Genomic DNA, 12,290 nt, shown 5'->3' with positions numbered 1-12,290 from the left:
CTATGGCAATTCCATATCCATGATCCTTCCATCTGTTATGCCAGAAAGACATGGAGTCCTTCCTGTTTAAATAAAAACTGGCCCACTTTTGGTGGATTCTATAAGACCAATATTGCCCCTTGAAGTGCAGTTATCATATCTGAGTACCCTTCCAGTAAGTCTTAGGGTGACATATTGGTTTTCAGGTGATTGAACACTCTGGTGGTAAGGATATGAAATAGTAACAAGTTTCTCTGTCACTTAGAACCACACAGAAACAGCAGAAATTCTGCAAGAAGATTCTAGGGACAGATGGCCATTGATGACGATATTATTTTATAGCAAAATACCACTCATACAATAATCATATAATCTGGTACGGTCTAACCATGTGTGTGCATGCGCACAAGAAGGTATAGAGGTGTTTAAACACCGCCTCTGGTGGTTATTCAGTGTTCTTTGAGCCAGAGTTACATGTGTAACTAGTGTTACTGCCCATGGGTCTCACCAGAACGAGTCATCTTGCGCAATTCTTTGGTTGCTCATGCAGCTCCTCTAAGTTCAGTGTTATTTTAACTGTCTTTAATGTCCTTAACAAAACTTTGCTTGTGTAGTGTATTACAGTTTCCATTATCTTTCTTGCACTGCACCTTTCAAATGTTTTTCCTTGCTTAATGAAACGCATGGGTTAAAAAAACATCACTTATTTCCTACTATTTCATTGACAGCTCTTTAATTAATTTATTAAAGCTATTGATGTTTTGATTGCTTGTTGCAGACCTAAAGTTTTGCAAGCTATAATATATGAAGAGACAAAGCCTTTGATATAAAATAAAATGTTAAATGCTACTTATAAAACACAAAAAGACTAGTTTTTTTTTTCTTTCTATACTCATACTTACTCTTGACATGGCATCTGAGAGTTATTTAGCACACTTGAAACAGTTATAGGAGGGCAGCGAGTGTTTTAAATGGTTTATGTAGAATATTTCATGAATTTTCTTTTTGTAAATCATCCTGAATATTGTGCTGTCTACACAGAATCTAATTATCTAAACATAATGCAAACAAGCAACGGTCTACTTCTTCAGTCATTGTCATTGACGTGACTCCCTGCATTTTTTTAATCACCATTAATTTGTGGATTTCTTCATTTTCTAAACCCTTGGTGTGTTGTGATCAGTATTGCTTTATAATAGAGCCACTGTTCACGTTTGTGTAATCTTTGTCTCTCCTCACAGTAAGAACAGGTACTCTGTGGCATACGCAGCTCAGAAGTCTTGGCTGCTAAACGCTACTGTAGAGGAGAACATCACATTTGGCACTCCTTTCAACAAGCAGAGGTGAGAGCTGCCTCATTAAAAAACATGGGTAGTTATTGAGTAACATTTCAATGGAATCCAATGCACTTGAAATGACATTGTTGACAGTCTCTATTTATTTTGACTCCATATTGTGTTGGCCAAGTCATGGTCATGTTAAAGTATCCTGTGCATTTGTTTAAAAACTTTTTGGTTAGTAGAAATCTAATTACTTTCTTCTGTTTTGTTGTTACAGATACAAGACTGTGATCGATGCTTGCTCACTGCAGCCAGATATTGATCTCCTTCCCTTCGGGGACCAGACTGAAATTGGAGAAAGGGTAAGCGACAAAGCTGACAAAGATGAGTTATGTCTCTAAGTTCAGTTCATTTTCACTTTATGACTTCGGGTGCTGTAGCAGTGCTAGCCGGATCACGGGGTGTTAATAAATACCATTGCAAAGACTAGCATATCAAAAAATAAAGAACGAACAATCTCTTATTTAATCGTTGAAAATATCTGTTTGTGTGTGATGCTGTTCAGGGAATAAATCTCAGTGGAGGTCAGAGACAGAGGATCTGTGTGGCCAGAGCTCTGTATCAGGACACCAACATTGTTTTTCTGGTAAGAAATCAGATACATTTGTGAGATCTTGCTAAGCATTTGATAAGAAATTTTACATTGAGAACTATTATTATGAATATATTAGTAATATATTATTAAGACTATATTGCACATATGTGTGGCGGTCTGGGAAAACCCATCGGATGTCGCTGTGGCTGAATTTTGGCGAGCATACAACAAAAAACGCACAAAAAAACCACTATAACGCAATAACGTACTTTAACTACTAATCTTCCTACAAAAAGCACATTGCGGGGTTGGCGGTTAAGGCTCTGGGTTACTGATCGGAAGGTCGGGGGTTCAAACACTGGTGCAGCCAAGCTGCCACTGTTGGGCCCTGGAGCAAGGCCCTTAACCCCCTCTGCTCCAGGGGCGCTGCATCATGGCTGACCCTGCACTTGCACCCCAACTTCCTGGTATGCCTTGAGTTGACTCCTTACCCAATAATGAGTCTTTATTGGACACCTATACATCATAACACAGTGGGGTATGCAAAGAAATGAATTTCACTGTGCTATAATGTATAGGTGACCAATAAAGACTCATTATTGGATAAGGAGTCAAATCAGTTGAACACATATGGTGGTCCAAATATTCAGTCTGCTTAAAGATGCCTAAAACATTGCTAGCAATGTGTGATTTTCTCGCAGAGTAAGTGTCAAGCTTTGTAAAATAATTGGATTTGGCTGCTGTAATGAATTGGACAAAAGCCTAATAAATACAATTTTCAATCAGATACTGGCTGTCGAAATGTCTTTCCAGATGTCTTCCCAGCCCATCCTATAATAACCATAGTCCTTTAATTCAGCATCCTAATTATATCAGTATCAGTATCCAGATAACACATCTGTAATGACATAAAGTAATAAAATATACTAAACAACGCATTGTGCTTTGGAATTGTTATTGATTCGAAAGCACTAGCACAGGCTGCACACTCACAATGTTTTTCTCTCATATAACCTGAGAAACAGTGTCGGAAATATGTGTCTTGTCCCCCTGTAGGATGACCCATTTTCTGCTCTGGACATCCATCTAAGTGACCATCTGATGCAGGAGGGCATTCTCAAGTTCTTGCAGGACGATAAGCGCACTATGGTCCTAGTTACACACAAACTGCAGTACCTCATTCATGCAGACTGGGTCAGTAGCTTGTGGAAAATATTATTCAAAGTCAGTGACTTGCTTGAAACTATGATCCTGCTCAGGTTCTACTGGGTCAGTAGCAAAGTTAAATTAAATGAGAAGGAACCAATATCTGTCGAAGCATTTCCAAGAAAAACCTGCATCTTGAGTCATATTAACTTCAGTCCTGGGTTATAGTTATGTTGGCAATTTTTTTTTTTAATTTTTTTTTTATTTTACACGCTTCATTCATTAAGGTATTTCCCTGGGCTGTTTTCTGCTTGTCAGATCATAGCAATGAAGGATGGCTCTGTGTTGAGAGAGGGGACACTGAAGGACATCCAGACACATGATGTGGAGCTCTACGAGCACTGGAAGACTCTCATGAACAGGCAGGACCAGGAGCTGGAGAAGGTCAGCCTACTTCACTCATATCCCACACACCCATTTAAACTAACACCCAGCATCTTTATTTTGCTGCTTTTCCATAAGCATGGACAGAAAGTGCAGGTAAAATGCTTTTTACTGCTGGTGGGCTTTCCAAGATGTAACGTCACTGTTGATATATTCCAGGACACCGATTTTGAGTGTCAGACTACTCTCGAGAGGAAAACACTGAGAAGAGCCTTCTATTCAAGAGAAGCCAAGAACCAAATTGATGATGAAGATGAAGGTCACCCCCTCCCCCCACCTTACGTTTTTTCAAAAGCTACATATTTTCAAAAACGCTCTTCCCCGACCCAAACATTTCTCATCACACGCTTTATTTGTTTGAATTGCTTTTCACAGAAGAGCAAGAGGAGGAAGATGAGGACGACAACATGTCTACTACCACCAGCCGGCGTTTAAAAATCCCATGGAGGGTTTGCTGGTGTTATTTCTCCTCTGGTGGCTTTCTCTTGGTTTTCATGATGGTCGCCTCCAAGCTGGCCAAGCACTCGGTCATGGTGGCCATTGATTACTGGCTGGCAGCATGGACCTCCTCAAGCCCAAATAATAGCAGTGATTTCATCACCAACCTGGATGCCAACGCCACCAACTCCACTCAGGAGTACACGGCCATGCAAAGTGCTGAGGTGAGGTGAACAACATGAATGAAGTGATTGGGTTCAATAAGGAGAAAGTTATTCAAATTAAAGGGCACCTTTACATATGCATGTTTATGTCCTACATTAAACGCATTATTTTGATTTGTTAGGATTTTGTGTGTGCAATTTGTGTGCTGTTTATGTTCCCACAGTATCAAGATTATGTGCCAGTGTTCATTATTCTCTGTGGAGCAGGGATAGTCCTCTGTCTTATCACTTCTCTGACTGTTGAGTTTTTGGGTCTTGCTGCTGCCACTAATCTGCACCATAACTTACTCAACAAGATCATCCATGCACCTCTTAGGTACACCCACTTACATTTATACACATGTTTAGGTGCTACTTCATCTAGAATCATTTGTTTGTTTGTTTAATTTTTTTTTATTATTACGAGACAACAGATGGTCACTTGCTCGAGAAACGTGCATGCGTTAAACTGAGACGAGGGTTAGCTACCTATCGATAAGGTTACTATAGAACGGAGTATGCATTTCTACCCTGAGAATAATAATACAGAAGACCACTATAATAATATGTTTCCATCTAACAATAATAATCATATTTCTGTCTTTGTCAGATTCTTTGACGTTACCCCACTTGGTCAAATTCTCAACCGTTTCTCTGCAGATACCAACATTATCGATCAGGTGAGAAACAACCAGCAGCTCTTTCATTTATTTATTTGTTTATTTTCGTCCTAATCATTCGGCCTTTCAAACACATTAATGCTCTGCTGAAGTCTGAGGACTTGTCACACGGAGACGTCACTATATGATTTAGCTCAAAGAGTGTACCTGTTTCATTATGCGGTGACATGCAGAAATGCAACATGTTAGTGCTAAGCTTCATTTCTTGCCCTCTGAGTGTGTCTCACTCACCCCTGCTCTCCCTGCAGCACATTCCTCCAACACTGGAGTCTCTCACTCGATCCACTCTTCTCTGTCTCTCGGCCATTGGCGTCATCGCTTTCGTTACACCGGCTTTCCTTATCGCCCTGGTGCCCCTCGCGGTGGCCTTCTACTTCATCCAGAAGTACTTCCGGGTTGCATCAAAGTGAGTTATGATCCAAAAAGTCAGAAGTCAGTGTTTAGCTTTCGCACCGTTTTTACCTTCCATTTTCTGTTGCTTTCTACTTCTCATCTGCCACAGAGATCTGCAGGACCTAGATGACTCCACTCAGCTTCCTTTGCTCTGCCATTTTTCTGAGACTGCAGAAGGCCTCACCACCATACGAGCGTTCAGGTCAGTGCTCTGGGCGATAAAATATATATCCACCTCCGTCCTCTATTAAACGTCATCTGTTTGCCCTTTCTTGTGACGATACCAAAGCCATTTGTCAATCAGAGCAACAATAACCCTGAGGTTCTTTGAGCTCGTGTATGTAGAAGGGGGTAGATAACCCTTTCTTATAGGAAGCACGTGATAGCCCTCAACCCTCCCTAGCTGGTAGCGGTCATGTCATAATGGAGAGCTGGCTAGTGGGTAGGAATTTGATGGTGAACAAATTGGGAATAAAATGGGGGAAAAAATTAATTGGTATGTCTGTTTCATACCACTATCCATAGGTATCACTTCTAACATTTTCACCATAAGTGTTTATAGTCTTAAGTTAACACTACATTCTTGAAACTTAAAGGATACCTCTCAGTTTTGCCAGCTTTCAAGCCAGAGTTAAGCGTTTGATGAGGAAAAGTTCCCAATAGTTCTGTTTCAAGCAGCTAATTGTTCTTACCTCAGGCACGAGGCACGCTTCAGGCAGAGAATGCTGGAGCTGACTGACACCAACAACATAGCTTACCTCTTCCTCTCTGCTGCCAACCGGTGGCTAGAAGTCAGAACAGTAAGTACAGCTCAATAGTGCTAGTATTGAGAATCTTATCTTATTGAGAAGGCCTGTGACTTAATATGAAATTCTGAACGTTTTTTTTTTTTCTTCCTCTCAGGATTATTTAGGTGCTGTTATTGTCCTAACAGCTGCAGTAGCTGCCATCTGGATGTCTTCTTATGGAGTCCAGCCTGGTCTGGTTGGACTGGGTCTAACATATGCTCTAACAGTGAGACACAATTTTTATTCTAATATTAACTCGTGTCGTTTTATTTGTGGATTTATTCCAGGACTAAAATACAAAGTGTTCTGATTATAACGCAGGTTATAATTGAATACATTTTTAGAACTGTTTTATGTCGAAGAACTGTTGAGTATTACGATTAGGCAACAGCAACATAGGCATCAAAACCGCACTTCAGTGAACAGCCATGCGCAGGCTACAAATGACATTTCCGGCTACATTGTTAAAGATGAAAAATAAAATCGGTGCGATAAGCATGCCAGATAACCAATCTGTTTATCATATAACATTATTTAAGGATGTACCAGTTTTTACAACGCACTCGACCTGGCTCAGTTGAAATCACTGACTCTGGAACTGAGAGCCCTACTTATAACACAGTGACCAGCGTCTGTCTACAGCAGCAGCTGGGAGGTTTCACCATATTCAACTCTGGCCTCAGTAGCATCCAACAGCTAGCATGCACTGCTGATCTGACTCGAAACTAGCTGAGTGGGATTGGATAGTGACGTGCAACCTGCAGCACCAAATACGCTCTTCCACACAACAGTAGCCACAACAGAATTAAATATGCTATAGTTCAAGGATTTTATTTACATTAAAGAACAACAACAATAAATGCAGGAGTGGACGATGTCTTTAGAAACTAACTTCTTTAGAAACAGGTGGCGGTGGGATTAAAAAAAAGAAAAAAGTCCTCTACAGTTAAGCGTAAACGTGATATGATGGAAAAGTGGTATGGAAGCGATAACTTTCCATTCAAGTTATACATAAATATATATATATATATATATATGCAAAATAATATTTCAGCATAAAATGGGCTTCATCTAGTCTGAAAAACGTCCAGACCAACCAAATATAGCCAAATCTAGCCTGCTTTCTTTACCATCTGTCTTGCTACTGTTTAGTAAAATGGCGCACTTATATAACGCTTTTATCCAAAGCGCTTTACACTGTGTCTCATTCACCCATTCACACACACACACACTCACACCAATGGTAGCAGAGCTGCCATGCAAGGCGCTAATTTGCCAACTTGGGGTTCAGTATCTTGCCCAAGGACACTTCGGCATGTGGAGTCATGTGGGCCGGGAATTGAACCGCCAACCCTACGATTAGTGGACAACCCGCTCTACCACCTGCTCCACAGCCGCCCAGTATTATATTCGTCGTGTTTATATGTATTAGTAGTGTATAACTCAACTAGTCTACACGATCCTTAGTGAGTTTATCACACAGTTCTTATTTCTTATTGTGTTGTGAACAGGTGACTAATTATCTGAACTGGGTAGTGAGGAACCTGGCAGATCTGGAGGTTCAGATGGCAGCAGTGAAGAAGGTTAATAGCTTCCTGAGCACAGAGTCCGAGAACTACGAGGGTTCCATAGGTAAAACCGTCTTAATATGAACAGTGTGATCCAAGAAAGGGATCCAAGGTATGACCAGATTGTGAGAAGAATTTCATCGTATCAACGTGGGAACTAAATAAACCAGTTCAGCAATGCTGTGTCTGTTATAAGAACTAGCTCAAAATAAAGGTTCAATTTAAAGATCACTTACGTCTAGTAGCACATAAAAGGCAAATGCTGACTCGTAATCAAAATAAATAAATAAATAAATAGTACAGTATGAGAATTGTTGCCTAATTCTGGATGTGGAACAAGGCATCCTGACCCCAGCCACAGAAAACCCCAGATTTCCTGTTTCCTGTTGTATTATCAGCATGTGGGAATGTGTGAAACATTTCCCAATCAGGCAATTTCCAGTTGACATATGCCGTTTACTCTGCCTTCGCTGCGAATGTAAACATTCAACTCTGGGGAGGGACGGAGGGTTGAGTCGGGAGGGCAAGGAGGGAGAGGCGAGAGGGAGACGCTACAGCAGGAACATGTCTGGATCTCCAGCGATAGCCCATTAGACTGCCAAAGAACGTCCTTGTCTATCCACGTCCCCCGCCTCCTCAATGACGCAATGGAAAAACGACAGACTCGATAGCAGCGAAAGAGACTAAACTCTGGAATTTGGGCCCAGAGATAGCTCGAGTTTGCGTTATTCCAGAGAACATTGCGAAACCTTACCTAGAACGACGCTATTAAAGTAAGCAGTCTGAACAGTTGTAAGAGGTTTTTTATCTACGTTCAGATACAGCTCTTAGCTGGAACGTGGAATTCATTCATGCACGCAGACCCTTTTTGGGTCAACGTGCACGAGTCTTTGTGTGCTCCACCATATCTTGTTGTAAGCAGACTGTTCAAAGAAAAGCCTTGACATCAGTCAAATGTATCAAAACATTTACATGAGCAATTTTAGGCGTTATTATTAACACAGGTATCTACTCACTATACATTTAACCCTAAATACAATACCATAAAGACTAGAACGTCTTTTAAGGAAAGATGGGGCAGGTGTTAACTCACAAGGCTCTGTCCATGCGTCCTCTTTTTGGCCACAGATGTCTCGCAGGTTCCAGAGGACTGGCCTCAGCATGGTGAAATTAAAATCCAGGACTTGTGTGTGAGATATGACCCCATGCTGAAACCTGCTCTTAAACATGTCAATGCTTTCATCAACCCTGGTGAGAAGGTACGTTGGTTTGGATTCATGACAAGATCTCACGATTCACATTTAAGCCTTAAGCCTAATCTACAAATCTTACATTGGTGGTTGAACAAATATTGTTTTTATTGAAACAACTATAGGCACCTGAAATGAATTCTTAGGTATAATGAAATGTTGCGAATGAAAGGTTCCAGGTTCAGTTGACATTAACGTGACATGATAATGAAACGAGCTCCACTTCATCACCCAGCTGGTGGTTTTGTCACAACAGTGTTTATTTTCTCACGTCTTTGCCATCTGAAGGTTCACCTTTTTCATAAGGCTCATCACTTTGATCAATCCCGTGCCTCGTTTATACAATATATCTTTGAGCCGTGCATATAACGCTTACCCTGTTGACATGTTCTGATGTGCAGGCAATAGGCAAGAATATTATTTACACAAAGACCATTCTGGTTTATAACAGCAGTCTGGAAAATGAAAGAGTGTGGCTGTATAAAGATGGTCACATTTATTTTGTCTATCTCTCTCTCTCTCTCTCTCTGTCGCTCTTTCTTTCTCCCAAGGTGGGCATTTGTGGGAGGACAGGCAGTGGAAAGTCCTCGCTGTCTCTGGCCTTTTTCAACATGGTGGACGTTTTTGAAGGTGAAGCCTCCTCGTATTTCTTCCCTAGTGCCTTACAGTAGTGCTTTCTTCCGAGGGGAACTGAAGTGCACTGTCATTTCGAGTATGACGTAATTTTTCACTAAAAGGGATGAGATTTGAGGGCTGAGAGCGACTAAGATTCCTCAACGGATGTGCTTTCATCTCCCGAGGAAAGAAAACAAAACGATAGCATTCAGGATTCGTTCAAGTTGCTGGTACTTCTTCTTTAGACTTCAGAACGATTCTTTAAGCAACTCCAGAAACATTTCAGCTACTCTTGTTTATACTGCGCCGGTTATGGTTTCCATCACGTTGACAAGCAACAACGATGCCACGTCGAGGCATTAGCTTTTAGAGCGCTCGGGCACTTCAGATGAGCATCGCTGAGACTTTTAGACATTACCTCCAGTCCGTGTCATACCCTCATCCGATTGATGTGAAGCAGCCGCACTTTAAGCCGAATGAGATTACTCAGCCTAGGAGCAACATAAATAAATTTTAAACGTGGGAATACTTCACGCAATTCAGCGTTCAGTCATCAAAGTTCACGTGCTCATTTCATAGGCTCGTGGTGCATTATCGAAGTAGGTCGGATGCTTTTCAGCAGTTAAGACTTACAATGCAGCCAAATCCAAAAATACACACGCGCAATCAATTTTTGAGCATGACCAGCGCTCAATGAAATGTCTTAAACTTGAGATTGAATAAGCACACACTCAAAGCGTGTCCATATAAAGCTAAAATGAGAAGTGTGAATGATTTCCAACTTTCCACTGTAGAAATTGGACTCTGCAGAAGCAGAATGATGATTCAGTATTATCTCTCCAGATTCTGGTCATCATGATTAAACACACCCGGAACATGTCCTGAGTAGCTCTGAGTAGCAACATGGACTGTTTTTCCTTCTCATTTTATTTTCAAACAGTATTCTCATGGACTATCTACACATCTAAGTACACACTGTATCCAAGTTCATAGGTTAAAAAGTTTTGTTTTTTTTTAATAACAAAATTAAAGATGCTGCTTTACTTATTTACTTTTAAAAAAAGTACAACAATTGTATTTGTGTTTATTTCTTTTCTTTTTCTTTTTTCTTTTTATCAGGAAAGATCATTATTGATGGCATTGATATCTGCAAGCTGCCTCTGCAGACTCTGAGATCCCGGTTGTCCATCATTCTTCAGGATCCAGTGCTGTTCAGTGGCTCCATCCGGTATGAACACACACACACACACACACACACACACACACACCACACATACATACAGAGATTTACACACTTCATTCTCCCTTTCCGCTTCTCCCTGAAGGAGTCAGCTATGGATCAGTTCAACTCAAACAGACCAAAAATAATAAACACCGACTTCCTCGTCGTTTAAGGAGAAAGGTTTACAGACCTTGTGCTAAAAAGTTTTCGTTTTAAAAAAAGCCGAAGACGAAGAATAAACATATATTCCTTACGTGTCAAGCAGAGAGAATCTAAGTTTTAGGATTTCGATGCCAGACCTCTTCAGCGGTACTGATTACTACTTTAGATTTACTTTCGACAAGGACGTTAGTTTGGAATCTTTTTTTTTTCCTCCGTCAAACTGAAATCTGCACATAATCATTCTCATCAACAGGCTTGTTTTATGGACACGCAGACCAAACCAAGCATCGTGTTCGTTTAAGGTCGTTTAGGGACGCCCGAACTGTCTCACTATCTTACGTTCTGTCGTTGGTTTCATATGAAAAGCCATGGTGATGGTTTATACGAGGCAGAGCTAATAGCACCGATAGTCCCTGGAGGTTCGGTGTTAATATAGCATGGGCCCGGTTTGGACTGCAGTGATGAGCCCAGCATGCCATGGCAAGCCTTTCGTAAGGCATTCAGTGGGAAATGCAGTTCAGTGATAAAGAGAGTAATGTGTGGTAGAAAGAGTTTTCCCTAGTGCTCTTCATGATCAGGAGGTCAGTGGAGTGAAGCCAGGCTCATTGCCATTGCCTCTTATGGTCATGCAGTGTGCCTCTTTCCAGCACTGTAGATGCATACTGCTGTTTTTTTTCCCTTGTATGAGTGGGTGTATAGTGTGTTTGCTCATCCTTGTGCGTGTGTGTGTGTGTGTGTGTGTCTCCTCAGTTTTAACCTGGACCCAGAATGCACCTGTACTGATGACAGGCTTTGGGAGGCTCTAGAAATTGCCCAGCTCAAGAATATGGTCAAAGCACTCCCAGGAGGACTTGGTATGGCAATAAAGCTTATGAGAGGGACTCTAAAATGTCTAGAATATTTACTTGAATTGAACTGACCCTTCTCAGTATGAGTAAAAAGTGGATTTAAAATGGAAAGTTGCTACACTATACATGGTTTAATGATGTTCTAATATCTTATTATTAGCCTATAAATATACTCGGTTTTATTACACGCATATTAATAGTCCTTGTGGTGATAGATTCTCTGCTTTGGCAGCCACAGTGCTATCGTACAGTACAGTCTAATCTTAAACTCTGTACAGATGCGGTGGTAACCGAAGGAGGAGAGAACTTCAGCGTGGGCCAGCGGCAGCTCTTCTGCCTCGCCAGAGCCTTTGTTCGTAAGAGCAGCATCCTGATCATGGATGAGGCCACGGCATCCATCGACATGGCAACGGTAAAAAAAAAAATTGTAAAAAAAATTGAATCCTCCCTGCTCTGTTTCTTTTAATCCATTGAGCCAAACAGACAAATCTAGACTGCCAGTAAAGTCTGTTTTTATAGGTCCAATTAAAAGGAGCGTACATTTGTTCTTTGGCTTTGGAGTGCAGGGTTTAACAGACATAAAATTTCCCACTGAGTGTTCTTCATCAAACAGTTTACACGGAGTCATCACGTTTTCAGCTGGCACTCACAGACCTTCTGCGTATGCTTCCTTTCACAG

General features: G+C 41.0%; 1 protein-coding gene across 5 annotated transcripts in view; it reads left to right on the top strand.

Annotated features, from left to right (window-relative positions):
• abcc9 (ATP-binding cassette, sub-family C (CFTR/MRP), member 9) overlaps nt 1–12,290 on the top strand; it is a 46,204-nt gene that overhangs the window by 30,152 nt on the left and 3,762 nt on the right. For all 5 annotated transcript variants that reach the window (XM_053650170.1, XM_053650171.1, XM_053650172.1 and 2 more), the window contains 19 exons: nt 1,221–1,322; nt 1,537–1,621; nt 1,825–1,905; nt 2,911–3,048; nt 3,319–3,444; nt 3,604–3,703; nt 3,820–4,106; nt 4,271–4,422; nt 4,696–4,765; nt 5,014–5,171; nt 5,268–5,360; nt 5,856–5,958; nt 6,062–6,172; nt 7,458–7,578; nt 8,643–8,773; nt 9,316–9,394; nt 10,499–10,607; nt 11,514–11,617; nt 11,890–12,023. In XM_053650170.1, coding sequence (XP_053506145.1) covers nt 1,221–1,322; nt 1,537–1,621; nt 1,825–1,905; nt 2,911–3,048; nt 3,319–3,444; nt 3,604–3,703; nt 3,820–4,106; nt 4,271–4,422; nt 4,696–4,765; nt 5,014–5,171; nt 5,268–5,360; nt 5,856–5,958; nt 6,062–6,172; nt 7,458–7,578; nt 8,643–8,773; nt 9,316–9,394; nt 10,499–10,607; nt 11,514–11,617; nt 11,890–12,023 — 2,284 coding nt within the window. The remainder of the gene's footprint in view (nt 1–1,220; nt 1,323–1,536; nt 1,622–1,824; nt 1,906–2,910; nt 3,049–3,318; nt 3,445–3,603; nt 3,704–3,819; nt 4,107–4,270; nt 4,423–4,695; nt 4,766–5,013; nt 5,172–5,267; nt 5,361–5,855; nt 5,959–6,061; nt 6,173–7,457; nt 7,579–8,642; nt 8,774–9,315; nt 9,395–10,498; nt 10,608–11,513; nt 11,618–11,889; nt 12,024–12,290) is intronic.

The sequence above is a fragment of the Ictalurus furcatus genome, chromosome 19 (assembly GCF_023375685.1).
Source record: "Ictalurus furcatus strain D&B chromosome 19, Billie_1.0, whole genome shotgun sequence".
Lineage (NCBI taxonomy): Eukaryota > Metazoa > Chordata > Actinopteri > Siluriformes > Ictaluridae > Ictalurus > Ictalurus furcatus.
The sequence above is the reverse complement of the archived record's forward strand: the minus strand, read 5'-3'. Positions and strand labels throughout refer to the sequence as shown.